Source organism: Haliaeetus albicilla, chromosome 6, assembly GCF_947461875.1.
Source record: "Haliaeetus albicilla chromosome 6, bHalAlb1.1, whole genome shotgun sequence".
Taxonomy (NCBI): domain Eukaryota; kingdom Metazoa; phylum Chordata; class Aves; order Accipitriformes; family Accipitridae; genus Haliaeetus; species Haliaeetus albicilla.
In genome coordinates this window covers 21,985,270-22,008,304 of record NC_091488.1, presented here as the reverse complement: position 1 = coordinate 22,008,304, position 23,035 = coordinate 21,985,270, and the positions used below count along the sequence as shown (strand labels likewise).

At 36.5% G+C, this 23,035-nt stretch overlaps 1 protein-coding gene across 1 annotated transcript in view; it reads left to right on the top strand.

Moving 5' to 3' along the window:
• The window catches only part of NCAM2 (neural cell adhesion molecule 2), a 332,637-nt gene that overhangs the window by 172,564 nt on the left and 137,038 nt on the right, over positions 1 to 23,035 (top strand). The window contains exons 2-6 of the mRNA XM_069785318.1: positions 4,203 to 4,277; positions 5,082 to 5,288; positions 7,658 to 7,801; positions 16,266 to 16,403; positions 22,723 to 22,840. Of these exons, the coding sequence (XP_069641419.1) occupies positions 4,203 to 4,277; positions 5,082 to 5,288; positions 7,658 to 7,801; positions 16,266 to 16,403; positions 22,723 to 22,840 (682 nt within the window). The remainder of the gene's footprint in view (positions 1 to 4,202; positions 4,278 to 5,081; positions 5,289 to 7,657; positions 7,802 to 16,265; positions 16,404 to 22,722; positions 22,841 to 23,035) is intronic.

Below are 23,035 nucleotides of genomic sequence, written 5' to 3'. Positions count from 1 at the left end.
CTTGGGCAATATTTTTTTCATTCTAGCTTGCATAAAGTAATATTTTTCTATTTACATGAAGCAGAGCTAAGAAAACGATAAGACTGGAAAAATTGGACAGATGGTCTTATATTTTTCTATTTTGTAAAAATTAAATTACCATATGTAGAAAATATGATTTCTTTTTGGTTTCAGAGATGTAGCTAACATGTCTGCACGGAGTTTATAATTGTACTTATGCTAAGAATTTTAGATGGAGTTTGGCCCTTTGCCAAAACTGTGTTAGACTCAAATATCTATTTCATTGATGAAAGAAAAATATTCTCTAACTTTGCTTTTCCCTTCTTACCGTGCAGTTCCTTACATTCTACCTGACATTTATTACTTAATCTATTGCATTTACATAGTTTAACATCAGTTATTACAGTTATTGGAACTGAGCAATGAAATTGTCCTTGAAGCAATACTGCTGAAATGCTGATGTATATATTTCTGAAGCAACTCAACAAGACTACAAACTCTATAAAAAAATATTACACCAGAGCAGTGGTGGCATAGGACCTAAAAAGTGAGTCTACAATTTGAAATGAACATCTGGGCTCTAATCCCTTGAAATTCACCAACTTCTGAATTTATTAGTACCTTGATTTCCAGCCAGCAGTTATATGTCCTGCGGTTAAAGTGAAGCTTACCCTGACAGGTAAATAAAGAAGTAAGGCTTTGAATAGCCTTCTAGATGATTATTACTCCTTGATGCTTATTGCAACAAAAATAAAACTTTGTCTGAAACTTATTTCCTTTTCTACACTTAAGCTTGTCCTTTGCTTCTGGTACCATGGATGTAAAGACCATAGATGAGAATAAGCACATTAGTCTCTTTCTGTGTCAGTGCTATGCATGTGTTCTGAAGGAGTCTTCACTGTGTTCCTTGCTATTGCAGTGATGATGGTACTAGTAACTGCTCTGGTACTAGATTCAACATTTTTACAGTCCACTTCAGTTTCTTCCTGACCTCTAGGCAGTCATGCCCTCTTCCTGACAGTCTTTATGGACTGACAAGTTTTGATGTTAGCAAACAGAGTACACACAGATATTTAGTTTTGCCTGAAGTAGGATGTGTTCTTGGGGGCTTTTTGTGTTTTTTTCTTCTTAGCTATTTTCTTATGGGGGACAGGGTATAAAATATTAATAATAATTTTAAAAAACCTCATAAGTTCAATCATGATGATCTCCTCAGGAAGAGTATCCACAATACAGGACATCTGATGAAAAATGTTATTTACCACACAGATATTTAAGTTTGGTTGGGGTTTTTTTTGGTACAAAATACCCAATTCTCTTAAATTTATTTTGGCAGACTGATACCGAAGTAATCTTTAGTTTTCCTTTTAATGTGACTATTGAAAAAAATCAAATCTGGTCTAATTCTTGCTTATCCAGGCTGATTACATGAAAGTACATCAGTTAATAGCAAATCTATTTCATGATGGTTTTCTCTTAATCATAATAATTGTCACATTAATATGTATGGAATACTACTTAGGTAATGATTTTTTCTGTGCTCATCATTTTTTTTTAATTTTTACTATCAACAGAACCAAATCATTGTGGTTTTTAGCAGGTTTTAGAGTTCTAACATATACATGGGTAAAATTTCTCACACTAAAAGTTAGTTTGGAGTGTAATACTCCCCACCTCTAGAGATGTTTGTCTTGTTGGGCCTTCGTACTAATTATATAAAAGGAGTCTACTGAGATTGGGACATTCAGTGTACCCTTGTTTTGCAGTTTTCAAAAAGGTGAAATATTTCCACATACACAGAATAGACCATAATTATTATATTTCAAGACTGAAACCACTAGACTGTTGAAACAATAATTTTTAACCTTCAGATACACCCCAGTTCCCTACTATGTAAATTACTGAATGAAAATTTAGATTACTTTCCTCTCTAAAAAATGAGTCCTTTTTTTGTCTGACTTTTTCTGTCTTGATTAGAACTTGAAATTAACATGACTGACTTCATCCTTGTTATTGTCCAATCTTGTAAGGTAATGGATATTAAAGAGCTGCAGCTACTCAGGATGATGATAATGCTGGAATTGTGATTATTGAAGAGTACATAGTTATTTTGCAAAAATAAGCCCTTCATCAATAATACTGGCTGTGTTGGGTAGGTTATTCATGGGGTCGTGGGACAATAAGATAGTTCAAAGTGGAAGGGACTTATGAAGGTCTCTAGTCCAACCTCCTGCTCAAAGCAGGGTCAGTTACAAAGATAGGCCAGATTGTTCAAGGCTTTATCCAGTGAGCTTTTGAAAACTGAAATAACCAAGACTGAATAATCTTTCTGGGCAATCTGCTCTACTGTCTGGCTGTCTGCATCATGAAAAAGTTTTTCCTTATGCTTAACCTGAACCTCTCTTGTTCCAACTTGTCTTTTGTCTGTCTGCCATATACCACTGTGAAGAGCCTGGCTCCATCTTCTTGATGAATTCCCCATAGGTGTGGATGGCTGGCTGTTAGGTTCCGCTGCAGCTCTCTCTTCTGCAGGTTCCGCTGCAGCTCTCTCTTCTGCAGATTGAACAAGCTTAGCTCCCCCCAGCCTCTTCTCACTGGTTGTATGACTCCCAACAGGTTATTCCCCCCCAGGTGCAGAATTTAGCATGTATCGTCATTGACTATTACGGTGTTTGTGTTGATAAATTCTTCCAGTGTCTTTAGGTCAATGACCTCCTTCATGTCATTCATAAAGGTATTAAATAGGACGGATCCCAGGACAGAATCCTACAGTACCCCACTTGTTACTGGTCTCCAGGTAGAGTATGACCCATTAGCCATTGCTTTCTAAGCCTAACCATCCAACAGGTTTTTTATCAGCCTAGCTGTCCACTCATCCAAACTGTAACACCCTAACTTGATGTGGTGGGTTGGGCCAAGCACCCACACAGCCACTTGCTCATTTGCCTCAACCCCCAGCAAGACAGGGATGAAAATAGGAAGACTGGGAGTGAGAAAACTCATGGGTCAAGGTAAAGAGAGGAAAATCACTGGCAAATTACTGTTGTGGGCAAAACAGATTCTAGCTGGGGAATTTAACTTTATTTATCAACCATTAATATAAACATTTAATTACTGATTTAAGTAGTGGGAAACAAAGAAAACAAGTACTTAAACACTTAGGGAAAACACCTTTCTTCCCCATTCCCAGGATCCAGACACCTCTCCTTCCCCGTTCCTAGTCTCCACTCCACTTTTTGTCACCATCAATGAAGGTTATGCTCAGTCCTTTCAGTGAGGTGATGGGTCATGCAGGAGGTTGGGGTGAGAACATAGGGGTTTCTTTCTGCCATTCCTTCTTTCTCACTCTTTTCTTCAATTGCTCCTTCTGAGTAACTCATTTCCTCTGTTCTATTGTCAGTTATCCACAGGCCACAATCCTCTTGGGGGTATAGTTGCTCTAGCAGGGGCTTATGCATGGGCCACAGTCCCTTCAGGGGTGTTACCAACTGTGCCATGGAGCACCTCCTATTGCTCTGGCCTTCTTTTTCCTCTGTCATGGTGTTCTAAGATGTGCCACAAACTCCTCCAACTGTCTTAGCTGCGTCCTGCAGTGGGTCCATTGTAGAGACAGCTAGAACTGCCTGTGTCCATCACAGTGCCACCCCCACCTCCCTCCCACAGAAGTCACCCCTGCAACCATCCCCTGCTACCAAAACCTTGCTATTTACACCAAATACACTTGAATACGAGAATATCGTGGGAGGCAGTGTCAAGAACCTTGGTAAAGTCAAGGTAATTGCCACCCACTGTTCTTCCCTTATCCACAAAACTAATCATTTTATCCTAGAAGGCAGTGGGGTTGGTCAGGCATGATTTAGCCTTGGTCAGTCTATGCTGAGTATTCCCAGTCACCTTATTCTCATTGAGTTTTTGGTTTTATGTTCATGTGTATTTTTATGCCTTTTTCTTTCTTCCTTTAATTTTGTCCTCAGTTTTAGCATATGAGGCTGTTATCCTTTGTGTAACATCTTCCCTTTATTTTTATTGTTTTTTCCACCTCTATATATACTCCAGTTCAAAAGATACAGTGCTTAGCTGAAACTTTTCAGATTTGTTCAAGAGGTTCTATAGTATAAGATAAGAAAATACAAAACCTGAAAATATAAAATTTAAACTGATAAATGCCAAAATGCATTCACAACCTTCTTTATATTTTTCAGCTCTACTTCAAGTTACAATTTCACTTAGCAAAGTTGAGCTCAGTGTGGGTGAATCCAAGTTCTTCACATGCACAGGTATGTATTCATTTTACTTATAGCTATGTATTTTTTGTTACATTTTGAACCTTCTACATAATTTGAAACTGAATTAATTGATCACAAGATTAACTTAAATTAGCATATTTTTTGTATATTCACATTGACTTGTGAGAATTGCAATAAATAGTAGATTTTCACTGGCTTCACATTTCCAGTCTAGGAACTAGTCATTTCAGGCTCTGAATCAATCAGTTTGAATTGTCTATATCAGGTAGTTTATATCTGTTAGGATGCTTCTTTAGTTAAAATATTTTCACTATATTCTAAACTAAGGAGTTAAATAAGATACTAAGCTAAGCTTTAGTATCCTCTCCAACCCAATGAGACATCCAAAGAGTCTTTTCTAGTGAAGCAGATACAAGTCAGGAGGAGAAGAGTTTGCATTTGCAGCTACCCGATGTGGATTCTTGATGTTGCTGAGTTGCCATCTTCCGTTGACAATGACACATGGCCTGACTATACTGATAACACAACTGACTGATGACTTGACCTGTTGATCCAGTGGCTGCTGAACAGCCTGTTTCTTTCCTTTAAGACTTTATACCTTTCTGTGTTTATTTTTTTCCCTCTTGAACCCTTGAGCTACTAGTATGATTGTTGAGCCAGGATAACATCTGCCTGTAGTTTTGCCTTGCTTGTCTTTCTACAGACTTTCTCACAACTCTCATAATTTAGCAATTCTCTGACATTGCATAGACATTGTGCACTGGGTAGGCATATATGTTGCATAATGTCTACCTGAACTTCTAACATTGAATTGGTTTTTGGTTTTGTTTGTAGCCATTGGTGAGCCTGACAACATAGATTGGTACAATCCACAAGGAGAGAAGATTGTTTCTAGTCAAAGAGTGGTTGTTCAGAAAGAAGGTGTTCGATCACGTCTAACCATTTATAATGCAGATATAGAAGATGCTGGTATATATCGGTGTCAAGCAACCGATACTAAAGGACAAACTCAAGAAGCTACAGTTGTTTTAGAAATTTATCGTAAGTAAAATATTATCAATTAATAAATGAAAGACTATGTTTTAAAGCCCACTGCTATTGAGAAAGTAAAGCCTATCAAAATATCTTCCTAGGCTCTGAATTTTATCTTCCAAATAATTGCATCTCCTGGACTTTAGTTAATAGATATTATGGCGAAGACTTAAATGAAATGCATGGCCACTTTGTAATATTGTAGATCACTTTTCCTTTGTATATTAGAATGCCATCTTATGAGGGTGCACTGTATGCCCCTTATGGAAAAGAGGAAATATGAAAAAAAGTTATGTCAGCCTAATTCTTTTACAAATACATCTACAACCTATTACAAATATGTGCATAAATAAAAGTCCAGGAAGTGTAATATATGTCATTAAAAAAAGTGGATTTTAGACTGAATTAGTTATTTTTATGTCAGTCTTTTCCTATTCTTGGCCTTACAATGGAATTTTGTCATAAAGCATTGAAGCTTAATGTGATAAGCAACCAAAATTCATTTCAATTGCAAACAACTAATTGAGGAGTATATTTGAAAAGTAAATACATTCTATTGTGGTAAAAGATTCTCTGAGAGGTTGGGTGGTTTTTTTTACATATAACTTTAATAACAATAACTTTTTACAATAACTTTACATTGTACTGTACTCTTTTAGATCAATCAAAAATGTCTACAAGCACTATATTAAACAAGTACACAGTGAAGGTACAAAGCAAGGTCTTTATTGAAAGGGTGGGACACATGCTAGCAGCCTTTCAGCTGAGTTATTCTCTAATTTCATTGGAGAATAGTTTTTTAATATTCATTAAAAAATTTGTTGTGGATGGTCTGAGTACTGAGGAACTGCAATGAGACTGAAAATACAGAGTAGAATCATAAAGCACTGCTTCTGAAAGGTACAGACAACTCAGATAACAAAAGACATACAATTTAAAAAAAATCTATTGATAAAACAACAATTAAAATGGTGATCGCAGTTACAAGAGATTACATGATGGCTTGAAAGCTGGCAGTTCAAAGGATTTCAAGTTTTGTGGAATTCATTTGTATGCTTAAAACTGCCAGTCACTCCATTAGCAGACTGCTGAGCAAAATCGAAACCTTCTGAAGTGCTTCCATGTGGTAATTTTAATAATTCTGACGTTAGGTAAACCCAAAGATCTACACAAGAAATGTGAAGGTTTATGGGAACTGACATATAAAAGTTTCATTATTGGTATTTGTGATGTATTGTAAGGAAAAAGCATGATGCACTGTACTCCTAGGGTCTGGTTCAGCACTCACTGATGTCTGTAAAATTTTTTTTTCTGACTTACATATGGTCAAATACTTCAAACATTTTATACAAGTATTTTGTAAAAGTATATTAGAGATGTATATAACATAAGTGTGGTCCCTTTGCTGTGGGAACTATGTGGATTATTTGAGTCTGCACTTGTATCAATACAAAAAGTTGGAGGTAGAGTTGCATCTCTGACGTATGTTCTCCAAAGTATCCTCTGAAATGTGATTAGCAGTCTTTGATCCTAGAGAACCTAGATAGGTTTGTTTTTCTGTGTGCAAGAAATTCTTCCAGAATTTTTTGTCAGGCAATTGGTTTCTGCATTAGAACTTGTATGAGATCATGGATTAATGATGTCTTGGACTTAAAACACTAAATTCTAATAATACTGAACTTACTGAACCCATTAACAAAATTAAATATCAAGTTTGGTTATTTGGGTTGGAAAAAATAAAAGCCTCATCAGGTCTAAAAAGATTTTGTTATTTCCTCAAAAAAATGCTACAATTTCTTATGACTTAATATTATTTAATTTTTCCCACATAGTTTCCCACTCACTTTTAAGATTTTGTGTTTTGCTCAGCTGATGTTTTTTCACAGTCAGTGAGGCTAAAGTTCCACCTTTTTAATAAGACATTTCCAAATAAAATTGGTGGTTTTGATGGAAGTTTTGATGAAATAAAATCATGAGGTTTTAATGCAATAATAACAACATGAGGAATAAAACACACAAGAGAGTAAATAGACTATTAACATGAATATATAAGCCTCTAAACACCTAGAGTTTCAAAACTGGGCTCTAGAACATCGAAAACAATGAAAAATATACTTATAAAACATGCTCAGTTTATATAAATAAAAGAAAGATTTTCATAATGCAAAATGATTGTAAAATTATTTCCACAGACAGAGTAGAAGTCATGTGTCCAGGACCATTCGAGTTTTATCTGGGAAAAATTATTATGGAAATAATTCTGTATTTTCACAATGAGAAGGCTTAATAATCATCTTTATCTGATTTGGTGTCACATATAATTTTAATGCTAAGTGAATTGGAAGACACTTACTATATTCTGTTTTCTTCCTTTTCAGAAAAGCTCACTTTCCGAGACATAGTATCTCCACAAGAGTTCAGGCAGGGAGAAGATGCAGAAGTTGTTTGCCGTGTTACTAGTTCACCTGCTCCCATTGTCAGCTGGTTGTATCGGAATGAGGAAGTCACAACTATTGCTGACAGTTAGTATTTTGGTAACTCTTTAAGTTATACATTCTAACTAATTTTAAAATAGTATTGCAAAAGAAGGCTAATGACATTACAGTGGAGGATCGATTTTGATTAATCCATCAGCTTAAGTAGAATTTAACGAGGTTTTGTGGTCTATAGAGAACCCGTATGCAATGGTTTCCTTCATGTGTCATTTTTTCCAGTTGGGAATTTTGGCTAGATGTAACATGAGGGTCCAAATGACCAAAAGATTGCTGGGAGCTCCTTCGCAGGAGCTCTTCCTGGGCTGCCTTGTATGTAGGAGTTAAACACACTTTTAAAACACACAGAGGTAAACTTCACTGTCCGCACAAAGCTGTGACACTGACCAAACACTGAATTGACTGTGGTATACTTGCACAGTAGCTCAGAGAATCCTGGGTGGATAGGCTTTTTGCACTTCTGTGAGAGTTTACTTGTATGACTGTAAGTTATCTTTTGAGTTACAAACAACTGGGGATATAGGTGATTTGCTTAGGCTAGATTTCCTAACAGCTAGGCTGATAAAGTTATGTGAAGATGAATCTCACCTTCCCCAAATGCAAGTTCTAAGCCTGTAGAAAGACAATTAATTAGGCATATAGAATTTATTTGGTTTACCCTGTCAAAAACTGTGAACCATTTTTTCATTGCTGTCTCAGTAGTCTTCTTTGCCTTTGTGGAAAACAGGACCTTCCACATTTTCTGGAAATGGAACTACCATTGCTGGTGAACCAGCTTATCCAGCTTGTCATCAGTTTTTATCTCTGCATGTACTAAAACTCAAGGTTGTAGTGTATGCGCTTAAAATTCTGGTTCATTAGAAATTAAATATTTTTATTTCAAAATGAAAATGAAAAGTTATATTTGGTCTCTTATGCAATCACATAAACAAATGTGGAGCAATTGCTGGGGGCCGGGGGGGGGAAGCTTGTTTGATGTTTCCGGACTCTGGCAGACTCCTCTCCCTTATGAAAGAAAGTTTTGATTAAACTCCTTTCTTATTTAGTATATCCTATCCCTTCTGTCATCTAGACACAAGGACTAAGAAGAAATAGCAAACTTCTACCCTTAGAAAAAATGGGTTGAAATTTTAATATATATCATTAAACAGTGAATGTAGGTGAGACAGAGAGGATTTTGAAAAATAAGAACTCTGAAAACAAAACAAGATTTGGCAATGTAGCAAAAAGTCTTTTTCAAGGATGCAGCTCAGCTTGATGAAGTAAAACTGCCTCAAAGATCTCTCTCAAAATTTTTTATTATTGCCATTTTATTTGCTTTTCTAATCAATCTGGATGCTGTAGGATTAGCAAAGGAAATAAAGCAACTATTCCTTTCTTTTTCAAAATCATACATTTTGAAAATTCTGAGGTTTTGAATTTCAATGCATGAACTTGTCTCATAATGCTTACAATGTGAAAAAGTACAATGATAGAAACAAGTTTTAATTTAAATAGCAGAATACCTTCCTTATGTTCTGATCTACAGTAGTATCCAAATAAGACTGCAGTCACGCATGGGAGGAAGCAACGTTTTAAATCATGTAAAAATAAGACATTGTGAACATGGTGAGTTTTGGCTATGTATATATGGCTTTATAATGCAGGTGGAAAAAGAGTATACCCAAAGTCTTGCAATTAAGAAATTTTTTTCATGCCTTGAGAAATCAAAAGACTTAATTTCATGTTACATTTCCAGCTTCAAAATCTCCAATGAACGATCAGTACCTGTAACCTATTTGCATAATTTAAAATTAGATAACATCAAATTCTTCTGTCATATTTTAAATGGTACCTATTAAAAAAAGAAGTATCTATTCTTGTTGGGTTCTAGTTCATAGTAAGCTAAATTACTGAATAATTTCCTATCCAAACTGAATTGTATATTGCAGTTTATTTGGGGGGCATGAGAAAGCAGCTTCTATTTTAAGCATTCTAGCATTGGCATAATAGGAAGAAATGAGATAATGTCATTGCTTTAATTTCATGGCTTTTCTGTTATATTCTTGACCATTCTTCTGTTGTATGTGTTACAACTAGCAGGATTTTTGCAGTACAGGCTTTTGACTATTTCAGTTTTGGAAATTCTTGACACTTACTAGTATGTATATTTGTATGTTCCATTTGAACAGAAAGCTGATTTCTTCTCCCAGAAGGCCTGTGCACAAAATCAGAAGTGAATATTTAAAATTTTTTCCTGTGTAGTAAGTCCATAGCTGAAATAGCTATAGGTGAAATAGCCTCTCACCATTCTGAATTAGTTTCTGTATGTTCCCAAAACCTTATGTGCTCCATTGCTAGATCATCCTAGGATTTATATTCTCTTTTGAGTTCTACAAACAAAGATGTAAGAAAAAACTGTGGGAGTGGCTGTCCTTCATTCTTTGGCAAAATAAAAAACAAACAAAACAAACCTAGGTGAATAATGACCTCCAAAAGTCTGTCTGGTCTTATGTTAAGATTTAATAGGACAATATATAAAGCATCATTTTCTGGGAATGTTCTGATCTTTTCTCTATTGTTATCAAAAGCTGAATTGTCGTGACTCATAATTCCATTGTATGGGAGTCAGGGACATTTTACTAGCTATAAAAGTGAATGGGATTGTTTTCACTGATCAGTTCTTATCTGGAGTTGTAAGTGACTCGCTCTGTTTTTGCACAATTCTGGGGCTTCAAAGGACATTACATACGACTCATTCCACATTGCTTAAAGCAAATATAGAAATTTTATGTACAGACATTTGTATATTAGTTTATGTTTGGAGTTGACTTCAGAAGAAGGTTAGCTGCCCCTTTTAATACAAATATGCTACATATATATTACCCATTGTCTGTATAAATATGCATGTTTTATTCTGTCACTGCTCAAATCATTAAGGTATGTCAGAATTCCACTATCAGATTAACAATTTTCTATAAACATAGTATAGGAGTAGTATGTAACTATAATGCATGTTGAAAAATGTATCTTGTATACAACTGGATAGAAAGTATTGGGGACTGGTGCATCCCTCATGTTTTCTGTATGCTTTGGTATATTTTATTGTTTTATATTCTCAAGTATGCAATTCTATTAGGGTTTTTTTTCCCTTGTAGTTATTTTTAGTTTGTAAATTTATTCTCTTCAAGACCACAATTTATATGAGATAAAAGGCTCTGGAAAACTTAGAATTTACTTTTTGAAAATCCATCTAGTTACAATTCTAGGGAACTGCATGTTATCTTATGATTGATGTGGTCCATAAAAAAGCATTCCCTCTTATTCTGAAAGATTAGATAAGACAGACTTCAAATGAGCCAGACTAACCCTCTAGATCACATTGGGTAGGCTGCGGCAATCCAGTTCTGCTGCTTCCTCAGTGTAGCATAGTTCCTGAGAGCTAGCTTTCCCACTTCAAGTCAGTAGTTTGCACAGCTCTAATTACAGTAGTGGAAAATGTGGTGCCGTTGTTCTACAGACCTAATGTAGACCATTTAAATGTATTTGTGTAAACTGATGTGCAAAGGTGAGTGTTAGCTTTAAGGTGGTTAACATGCTGTGTTTACATTTGGTCTAGAAGAAAAAATTACAGTCCCCCCATAGAGAATGACTGGTTTAGTTTTATGAGGGACATATTTAATAGAAGTCTTGGTCTTCAGCTTTTGCCTAAAGTTTTGATTTTTTTTCTTCAACAGGTCTTTAGTCATGTCCTAGTCTTAGATAGAACAGCTGTGCCTAACCTTTTTTTAGACATTGTGGGTCATAGTCTGGTACATAGCCTAGAACATATGAAAATTTGGAAACCATAAGCCAAAAATTGCTCAAGCTCTAATTATAAGGCACTGAAAAGACATAAGCGATCCCTCTTGCCATCCATATCACTGATTTGACTGAAGGTGGCATGACTGTTCTTCTGAATTAGGCATTTGAAGTTGAGTGAGCTGACTCCAGAAAATAGAGTGATGATCTGGAGGACTGTAATGCCCAGTCACTGTCCACATCCTCCAAATATAATCTGTTTAGGATAGGACACAATTTTTATTAGAATATCTATGGTACAATGAACTTTATCTGTGTGCACACCATCTCTAAGTATTATGTTGTATTACTAGTTTATTCTACTGCTTTGAACCTCCTGAGTGTTTGTCATAGTTTAACCCCAGTTGGCAACTAAGCACCACCCAGCTGCTCACTCACTCACCCTGCGTTGGGTTTGGGGAGAGAATCGGAAGAGTAAAAGTGAGAAAACTTGTGGGTCGAGATAAAGACAATTTAATAAGTAAAGCAAAAGCCCTGCGTGCAAGCAAAGCAAACCAAGGAATTCATTCACCACTTCCCATTGGCAAGCAGGTGTTCGGTCACATCCAGGAAAGCAGCGCTCCATCACGCATAATGGTTACTTGGGAAGACAAATGCCATCACTCTGAATGTTCCCCCCTTCCTTCTTCCCCCAGCTTTATATGCTGAGTATGATGTCATATGTTATGGAAAATCCCTTTGGTCAGTTGGGGTCAGCTGTCCCAGCTATGTCCCCTTCCAACTCCTTGTGCACCCCCAGCCCCCTCACTGGTGGGGTGGGGTGAGAAGCAGAAAAGGCCTTGACTCTGTGTAAGCACTGCTCAGCAATAACAAAAACATCCCTGTGTTATCAACACTGTTTCCAGCACAAATCCAGAATGTAGCCCCATACCAGCTACTATGAAGAAAATTAACTCTATCCCAGCCAAAACCAGCACAGTGTTCCATAGTACCTGTGTGTGAGCCAATGTAGGCAGGATGCAGGAACAACCACAAAACCACGGATGAAATGCAAAGAGTAAATTTATTCTCATTACCTTGCTAACCGGGAGATCTCCAAGGCAGCACCCAGGCAGAGGCACACAAGTGGGAATGCAGGTACCGCAGAGCTCAGTCCTTGCTGGAGAGAGAGATTTCAAACCTGCTGCTTTCACCTGTATATCAGAGATTTTCACAGGCATAATTTTCCACTGTGCTTTGATCTTTCCCACTTTAGGGCAGGAATCTCAAGCTTGTTCGATAGGGTGCCTCTGAGTCTATCACAGGCCTATGTTATCTAAATACAGATGTTCTACTTGTCAAGTACACAAGACCAAACAACAATTAGTATATATATGGGTTTTTTTGACACCCCAGCTGCATGTCACTTGAGCATGTTTACAATTCTCCTCACCAATCTTCAGTTATTTTCCCACATGTGAGTCCATCACCAATGTCCTTGAGCAAAAGCAATCCCACAAATGAGTTTGCCTTTGCCTGAGGCAGGAGTGACCCAGACTGTCTTCCCTAACATATTCTTTATGTGCACTACAGGGACTTTATCCCCTTCTACAGTGCGTAAAAGTTTTGATTGGGCAGGGCCAGCTTGATTGGTAGATCAAGTGTTAACTAACCAGGTAGCCTTTGCTAAATATGTGCCCCAATGTTTGAACGTTCCACCCCCCATTGCTCTCAGTGTAGTCTTTAGCAGTCCATTGTATCATTCAATTTTCCCAGAGGCTGGTGCATGATAGGGAATGTGATACACCCACTTCATGCTATGCTCTTTGGCCCAGGTGTCTATGAGGTTGTTTCGGAAATGATTCCCATTGTCTGACTCAATTCTTTCTGGGGTGCCATATGGCCACAAGACTTGCTTTTCAAGGCCCAGGATAGTGTTCTGGGCAGTGGCGTGGGACACGGGATATGTTTCCAGGCATCTGGTAGTTGCTTCCACCATTGTAAGCACATGGCGCTTGCCTTGGTGAGTTTGTGGGAGTGTGATATAGTCAATCTACCAGGCTTCCCCATATTTATATTTCAGCCATTGTCCTCCATACCAAAGAGGCTTTAACTGCTTGGCTTGCTTGATTGCAGCACGTTTCACATTCATGGCTAACTTGTGTAATTGTGTGCATGGTCAAGTCCACCCCTCGATCATGAGACTATCTATATGTTGCATATCTTCCCTGATGGCCTGAGGTGTCATGGACCCACCAAGCTATAAATAATTCACCCTTATGTTGCCAGTCCAGATCCACCTGAGCCAATTCAATCTTAGCAGACTGATCTATCTGCTGGTTGTTTTGATGTTCTTCAGTGGCCCAAATCTTTGGTATGTGGACATCTACATGATGTACTTCTACAACTAGATTCTCTAGCTAGGACGCAATATCTTGCCACAGTGCAGCAGCCCAGATGGGTTTGCCTCTGCACTGCCAGTTGCTTTGCTTCCATTGCTGTAACCACCCCCACAGGGCATTTGCCACCATCCATGAGCCAGTGCAGAGATAGAGCACTGGCTGTGTTTCTTGATCAGCAATGTCTAATGCAAGCTGGATGACTTTCACCTCTGCAAACTGACTCGATTCACCTTCTCCTTCAGCAGTTTCTGTGACCCATTGTATAGGACTCCATGCAGCAGCCTTCCACCTCTGATGCTTTCCCACAATGCGAAAGGATCTGTCAGTGAATAGGGCATATTGCCTCTCATTGTCTGAGTTTATTATACAGAGGGGCCTCTTTAGCATGCGTCACCTCCTCCTCTGGCGATATTCCAAAATCTTTGCCTTCTGGCCACTCTGTGATAATTGCCAAAATTCCTGGGCAACTGGGGTTTCCTATTCAAGTTCGTTGTGTAATCAGTGTGGCCCACTTACTCCATGTGGCATCAGTTGCATGATGTATAGAGCAGACCTTCCTTTTGAACATGCGACCCAGCGCCAGCAATTGGGTGCTAAGAGGAGCTGTGCTTCAGTACCAACTGCTTCTGAGGCACTTCTCAACTCCTTCGTATACTGCCAATATCTCTTTCTCAGTTGGAGTGTAGCGAGCTTCAGATCCTCTGTATCCCTGACTCCAAAACCCCAGGGCTCAGCCTCGGGTCTCCCCAGGTGCTTTCTGCCAGAGGCTCTAGGTAGGGCCATTCTCCCAGGCTGTGGCGTAGGGCACATTTTAACACCTTGTCCTGCCCAGACTGGCCCAAGGGCTACTGCATGAACAATCTCCCTTTTAATTTGTTCAAAGGCTTGTTGTTGTTCAGGTCCCCATTTAAAATCATTCTTCAGGGTCACTGATAGACTGCAGGAAGTAATTCTTCTCAAAAGAGTCCATTAATATTGACTAGTTATGGTGGATTGACCTTGGCCAGCTTTCAGGTACCCACACAGCCACTCTCTTACTTACCCTTCTCAACAGGACAGGGGGAGAAAATGAGATGAAATAGCTCGTGGATTGAGATAAAGACAGGGAGATCACTCACCAATTACCAGCACAGCCAAAACGGATTTTAATTGGCAAAAATTAGTTGAATTTATTGCCAGTTAAATAGAGTTGGATGATGAAACACAAAGACAAAATTAAAGCAACACCTCCCCCGTCCTTTTTCCCAGGCTCAACTTCACTCATTTATTGCCGACTTCTCTACCTTCCAAGCACTGCAGGGAGATGGGGAATGGGGGCTGTGGCCAGTCCATAACAGCTCCAACGTGGGTCCTTCCCATGGGCTTCAGTTGTTCAGGATAAACTTGCTCCATCATGGGGTCTTCCCCAGACTGCAATGTGGATATCTGCTCCACCGTGCTGTCTCCTGGGGCTGCAGGGAAATCTCTGCTCTGGTGCCTGTAGCACCTCCTCCCCTTTGGCCCTTCCTCACAGAGGCTGCCCCTGCAGCCCTCCTGCTGCCAACATCTTGCCACGTAAACCCAATACACTAGTTCAGACAGAAAGGAAAGAAAAATTAAATTCAGATTCAATTTACTCTTGCAGATTATAATTTTGCTGCTGCATGTGCAGGAAAGTATATGCGCATTTGTTAAGAATCTTTTTTTCAATGAACTTAAGCTACTCAAAAAGTCTATTGAATTTCACTTTATGCTGGACTATGCAGAAGGTAGGGTGGTTTCTTGGATTATGTCTTCGCACCCATTTCTATGAAGTGTTAGACTGTGGTGAGATACATCATTGACTGAGTAATAGTGAATGAGCAAAGGAACAGGAGGAGGGAAGGAGAGCAAGCAAGCTGAGAAATTATTAAATGCCATAAAATGGGCACAAAGACAGTTGGTTAATCTAGATAGAGAGGGAAGAAGCATTTTCTTACTTATTTTATTATAAATTGCTCAATTTGTCTTTTTTTCCATCTCTTCTGTCTTTTTTATATTCTGTGTAGGTGTTCATGAGTATTCCACTCATTTTGCAATAATTTATAAATTTAACTTAGATTTGATGACTCCTCAGAGTAAATAGGAAGTTATGGATGGAAAATCCAGATTGAATTTTAGGAAATGGCAATGTATTTTGGAGTGGGAAAAAAATAAATTTCTCATCTGACATTTTACTTTTAAATTGACAAATGTTTTGTCAATGAGCATTCTGATTGTACAGAGAAAGTAGATAAATATTACTCATTTAAGTTAGTGTTCCTTGTGTTGTCTTGATTTACTAACACCACTTAATCTCTTACTTGCCTTTCTAGATCGATTTGCAGTATTAGCAAACAATAATCTCCAAATCCTTAACATCAATAAAAGTGATGAAGGAGTATACAGATGTGAAGGAAGAGTGGAAGCCAGAGGAGAAATTGACTTTCGGGACATAATTGTTATTGTGAATGGTAAGGAGTAAAAATTGTTGAATTGACTTCTTGCTTTACTTGATTATCATACTCTATTTTAAAATATATCAGCTTCTAAAAAATCCTGATTAAATTGGTTAATATAGTTGTCATGTCTGTTTAGTATTGTTTTCCTATAAATGTAATTGCTTAATATTTAAAAAAACCTACTACACTGTGTAAATAGAATCCATTGCATTTCATAGTATCAGTGTATATAAATATGTAAAGCTTGGATTATTGTTTTTAATTATTCACAGAACACTGACAATCACTGCAAGACTTGATTTTCACATTATAATATATAGTAGTTCAGTTCACCCTGTATTTTTCAGTGTTTTGTCATTTACTGTTAAAAAAACCACACTTGATTTTTCATATTCACCTTCATTGCATTAACACATTTTATTAACTGTCCCAAAAGTCACAGATACATTTTATTAAGATTAACAGTATTACTTAGAGATTTTTAACATTTTATTTCTATGAGGAGTAAAATATATAATGACTTAACTGAAAAGTGGCATTATATATTTTATTAGTTTATAATAAACCTCTAAGAAGGAATATGAATGGATTAAGTGGAGTATTTAGCTCAACCTCTCTCTTAAAGTCAGGGTTGACCTGTTGAAAAATAAATATCTTTTCATATATTGTCCAGAAAAGACACAGTTCATAAAGGGCTTTCTTTTTTCTATGCATTCTGTTTAATGTCAGTTTTTGAATGAAACTAATTCAATCATGTCTATTAGGTTCTGAGTTTTAAATGCTTTGTCCTTGACTGGTCCTTCTTGGCAAACCCCAGTTTACAGAAGTCATTATGTAAGTTGAATTCTCAGTCAATTTCAGGAGAAAGAGCAGATTCTGTCACAGATATTATTTAATCCATATAGTCAAGCAGCAATCTTTGAAGCAGAATTCTTTAGATTGTTGTAGATAGTATACAGACAGTGGCAAGCAAATAGGAGATTATTCTACATATTGTGATAGAATATAACAGTACATGCCCTATGCACTGTGAAGCCCCCCCCAACAAATTGCTTTCCTCTCTGTGCATTGTGGTGCTGCATTACCTTGACTTCTGGTTATGTATGGTTCCAACAGCGCATCTGATAACATTTAAAATGCTGAATGAGATTTTCTGCTGCTGCTATTTATGTTCATGGATATGAACCTACATTTTGAACACCTTTCGCTTCTATATGATACATATATGCAGTTGAGCTGAGAGAGCACCTGTATTTAACCTAAAACATCAAATTGCAAACTATGGTCTGACTTCATATCATTTATTGGTGGATTATATCCACAAATTTGGTTCTTCATGTGTTTATTATGACTCTAGACAAGAATGCTAACACTAACCTCTAAACTTCAGTTCACAGTGTTAGGAGAAGAAGGAGTTGCCAACTGAATGATTCTGACATGGTTGCTCATGTAGAGTAGTATCAATTAAGTGCTACACAAAGCTGAATGTATTAAACTTGGCCCAAAATAGCTTTTAAAGTAATATTAAAAATCAGAAAGAAAAAAAAATTGTAGATCTCTCTGAAAAAGAAAACCTATGAAAGAATTGGATTCAGAAAAGAAAAGGAAAAAAAAAAAAGAAAAGACAGAGCAATCTGTAGGCCGCTAAATGCTACATGGCTGTATTTCCACCATGTTTCTTTTTCCAAAAAATAAGCAGTAATACTTACTTTGGAGGATAATCAAAACTTGGTATAAAAAGAAAAAGTTATCATGATAGTATTTGTATGTAGAAACTATGTGAATTTAGAACTTTACTGTTTATTTACTTATATTGTAATAGTACCTACAGAATCTACAGAAAGATCTAAGATCTATACACATAGTAAGAAGCATACAAAGTCTCCAAAGCTGGATGAACTGCAGCTAAAGAACATAGAAATAGCAATAGTTCATGAGACCTGGCACACCACATAACACATAATTTTACAGTTTAAAGTTTTTAAGTTTTGGTGAGAGTTTGTAGGGAGACACGAATATAGACAATTATGACATTAATAATTAATTCAATAATATTACTGCTTGCTTTTACATATGTTTTTAGGGTTTATAGTGGAAATACATTTCCAGGAGGAATATAGGGGCTGAAATTGTTGTAGCTTTGCTGATGTATTTTGAGAATAGCAGAATTCTCCATGTATGATGTTTCTTTTCTGCAAACAGTATATGAGTATGTTGCTTTCTAAATGTCTTCTTTATTGTATAGCAAGAGTTGATAATGCTTATATTTCTGAAAATAACATCTGTTCCAAAGCTTATACATGCTATACTCAAAAATGTAAGCTATGGTAGAACTGTGTGAAATCCTGGATTCCCTTTTGCAAGAATAGTGATGAAGATTTGATTAAAAAGGAAACTATTAGCTATCCTTTTGCTCATTGCCCTCTAGTCAGAGTATTATCCATGATCCATACATCGTCTGATTCAGGACGAAGATTTGAATTAAGATCACCTCTTCTGTGAACAAGGACTTTATTTGGTACTGTTTCTTTGCCTCTCTGTCCAACTAAAAAGGGAGGACAGACAGAGTGGAAAAACAGTTTGAGAGGTTGAGAGCACCCAAACATTACAGCAAACTGATGAAGACCAGTCTCTCAGAGGTACATGATATGGGGCCAAATCCTCTCAAGAAAAGGAGAAAATTAAACCTAGGACTAAACCTATGATTCTTAAATTTAAGAACAAGAGGTAAGTTCCCTCTTGGGCTGTTTTGGTCATAAATGAGTCATCTCTGCCCATGTGGATGATACTTGCCTGTAGAATGGTTTCTTGTGGTGTGTGGAGGCAAGAAAAATGAATCACCACTAGAAGTATTACTATAAAGTGAAAGATTAGACCTTGCAACCACCAAAATAAAGTGATTAAAAGCCAATCTCCAAATTATTTAAGAGCATGTTGCAAAAGTTCATTATTTCTTTGCCTGAAGTTAGATAGTTGTACCCATATTTAGGTACCTAAGTAAATAGAAGAAAGTTTCACAGTTGATGAAGCAGCATGTGCAGGTGATGTTGACTAAGTGGAAATGAATTGAACTTTTAAACTTAGATACCTAGATGGAATGTTATTATTTTCCTTAGTAACAATGACTTCCTAAGAAGCTGAAATTAGGTGACTTTAAGCAAAGTATCTTTTTTTTTTTTTTTTTAAATTAGTGGAGTCATAAATAGAATCAATTTCTTATAAATTCTTTACAATAAAAAGGAAAATTCTTGTTTGGTAATCATGATATGAATATAGTCTAGAATTTGGGGGAAAATACTGGGCTATAAGTGCACAGTATAAATACACATAAAGATAATGTTGTAGAGATGTACTTCATTTTGAAGATAAGGGATTAGAGAAGACAATGGTGTGTGTCTTAAATATTTCTTCCATTCTCTACTCCATCTGGATGCTAAGCTGGTTGACATAACATTGGCTAATTCACATCAGGGAGAGGTGTAAATAACAGAAAGTAGGGATGACATCGATAGCATTTCCATCAGACCATAGTAGAGTATGTTCTCTTCTATACCCAGTGTCCAAACTAGCTGATGATAGCAGCAGTTATGACTCAAGCCACATGCACATAGTTTTAAAAACTGAAAGCTGTAAAAGAAACTATTTTGAAAGTGATATTCAGTGTTCTGGTTAGTGTTGCAAGACAGGGACTCTCTGCTGAGGAGTTTGATGGTGAAGGCCTGGAAATGCAACACAGATCCTCTCTCTACTAACTTATGGAAAAGAAGAAAACAATAAATTTGCAGAGGAAGCGTTAAAATTTGTTTGCCTAGGTTATTGGCCCATGAATATAGAGGTTTGGTGTTCTGGGGACATGATATTTCCATATCCAACCTGTAGCCTGGGCAATTTCAGGTAGGAAAGAAGTGATATGTAGACTTAACATAAAAAAGTGTGAAAGCAATGTAAGTAAATATATGTTAGAAAACCTCTTTAGTTTTAGCTGGATGTTCACTATAGTGGGTTTTTTTGGTTTGTTTTTTTTTTTTAATGTTTTAAAGATTACATATGAACAGAATGCAAATTTACTTAAAAATTGTTAAGATCTTGGAACAAAGTTTGATATATAAAATGTAGTTTATAGTGTACAGAAATCTTTGGGGGTTTATAATAGGTAATAAATTGATATACATTTGACCTCGAATATCTCTTTGAAATCTAATGTTTAGGTATCTTTTTCTACTTTCAACACTGGAAATTTTATAGCATTTCTTCTCTACCCATATTTACAGTTATGTCTAAATGTCAGGGGTTTTGTAAAAAAAAAAAAAAAAAAAAGGTTAACATGAGATAGATCAAAAGAATTCAAGTCTTCCTCCTGAAAACAAAAACTTATTTTTTTTGTTATTTTCTCTCTCTCTCTCTCTCTCTCTTCTTCTAATGGGCTTATTAGATTTATTTCTTTAAGTTTTCTTTTCTGTGTGGGAAGGTCCATAAATGGGATACACATCCTGATCTCACTGACATAAATGAAAAAGAATTGTTTCCACTTAAATGTGACTGGATTTTACCACTTTGCTTAAGTGTGAAATGTGAGAGACTTGCCATTATAGCATCATTTGGCTTTTCCTCTTAGGTACATACTTTAGTTTCATCCTATGTACATATGGGAACAGAACCAAAGATAAACAGATCTGTTGCCGGAAAGAATGATGAGAAAAATAAAATTTTACTTTTGAAAAGAAAAAATAGTATTTCATTTCATTGTCATTGGAGTGTTTCTTGGAAGACTGAAGCACTAGTGCTGAACTGAGTCATAGTCCTGTAGTTCTTAGTTGTCAGCAGTGAAGAACCTGCTACTTCTGGCAAAGAATTGCTTCATCCTTTCATGTTACTGAGTATATTTTCAGGTCTAGACATTAGAATGCACTGAAAAATGGCTAAAATGTATTAAACACTTTCTAAGTTACTTTTTTTATGGAAGATGGATAAATTGCTGTTGCACAACAGGAGGGTTTTGTATGCTGAGTAATGGCCCATGGAATTTCAGATAGGAAAGAAGTGACCTGTGAAACACAGATTTCAGCACACCATAAAAAAGTGTGAAAAATACATAACAACATTTACTTACTGATCACTGATAATTCTGGTACATTATTTTTTAATAATTTGATATATTTAAGGTTTAGAAGCTGGAAAGGCTTCTGAAGTAGAATATTAAAGCTAAAATATTTGGTGCAAAGCAACAGAAGTTGATTCTCAACAGTTGTGAGAAAAACCTGTGGAAGTGCAATGGGAAGCCAAAAGCAAATTCGTTGGGATTGCCTGTTTCTCCTTCTTTTCTTTAGTGTATGTTCAAGCTAAAAAGGATAACTGAGTCACACTGGTGACAGGACACTCTTGCTAGCAGAGACCTATATTTTATGAAGCTCTAATCTTCTTTTACCTTTTCTCTCGCTTTCTCTGACATTCCTTCTTTTTCACATATCCTCTTCCTTCCAATCCGCTGGGATTGTTTTCGTTTGTTTATTTTCTTGATAGTTAATGGAAACAGATTTAGGACAACTGTCTTAAAATTACCATATGAACAAAGATGTTAAATATCAGCCTGTGAGTTGTTCTGTCTTAAATATTATTGCTATTTTTTCTGTTGGGTAGAGTTCTCTGCAAACTGTTACAATTTTAGTAATAACTTCATCCCATCAAGAGTAGACAAAAGTTGTCACTCTCAGAACAAATTACAATTTTTGGAAATAAAATTTCCAAGAATAGATTGTATCCCTTGGGTTCTGTCACATTTCACCTTTTGAAGCTGGTGATACTCCTGCTGAGGAAATATGCAGGACTTACTTAAGTAAAAAGAATTAAATATACATAATCAAGGCTACTACATACTGCACCGGTTTTAAAAGCACTGTCTGATGTTAATACATAGTTGTATGTCAGCTTTATAATTGAATGAAAGAGAAAAAAAGACTAGAGATACATTTTCATTTGAGATGATAGTTAAATTACCGCCCATCATAACTCTATTGTGTCTTATACATGCTAAGTGTAACTTCAGTCACTTTAAAATGTTCTGTAAGAAAAATGAAGAACTGCTGAAAAAGACTTTTAAAAAAATTATTCTAGTGCAAAAAAAGGTTATAAATGTTCTGATAATATTAAAAATCTTGTGTTTAAGAAAAGTAAAGAAATACTAGGAACAGTGATTCATAATGTAACTTGATCCCTAAGTGTAACCATAAATTCCAAAATTAGCAAAGGACCCTATCCTGTGCTTTAAATTTCCCTGGAAACACATAAAAGAATTTATTTTTCCATTAATAGGACATAATGTTTTATTTTTCAGTTCCCCCTGCAATTACTCTGCTACAGAAATCCTTTAATGCCACTGCAGATCGAGGAGAAGCAATAACTTTGTTCTGCAGAGCCACTGGATCACCTCCACCTGAAATCAGTTGGTATAGGTAAGTTGAGTTGAGGTCTGCACATCAGAGCATGCTGCTGTAATATGTCATGATTTTCTATCACAGTCCATTAAGCTGTGCAACCTTAATTTCTTTACTGAATTTTAAGATCATTTGCTGTCCATTTCTGTTCTAACTTCTAAAGCTAGATTCAGCATTAATAAGTGAATGAACTTGCACAAATTCAATTGCACT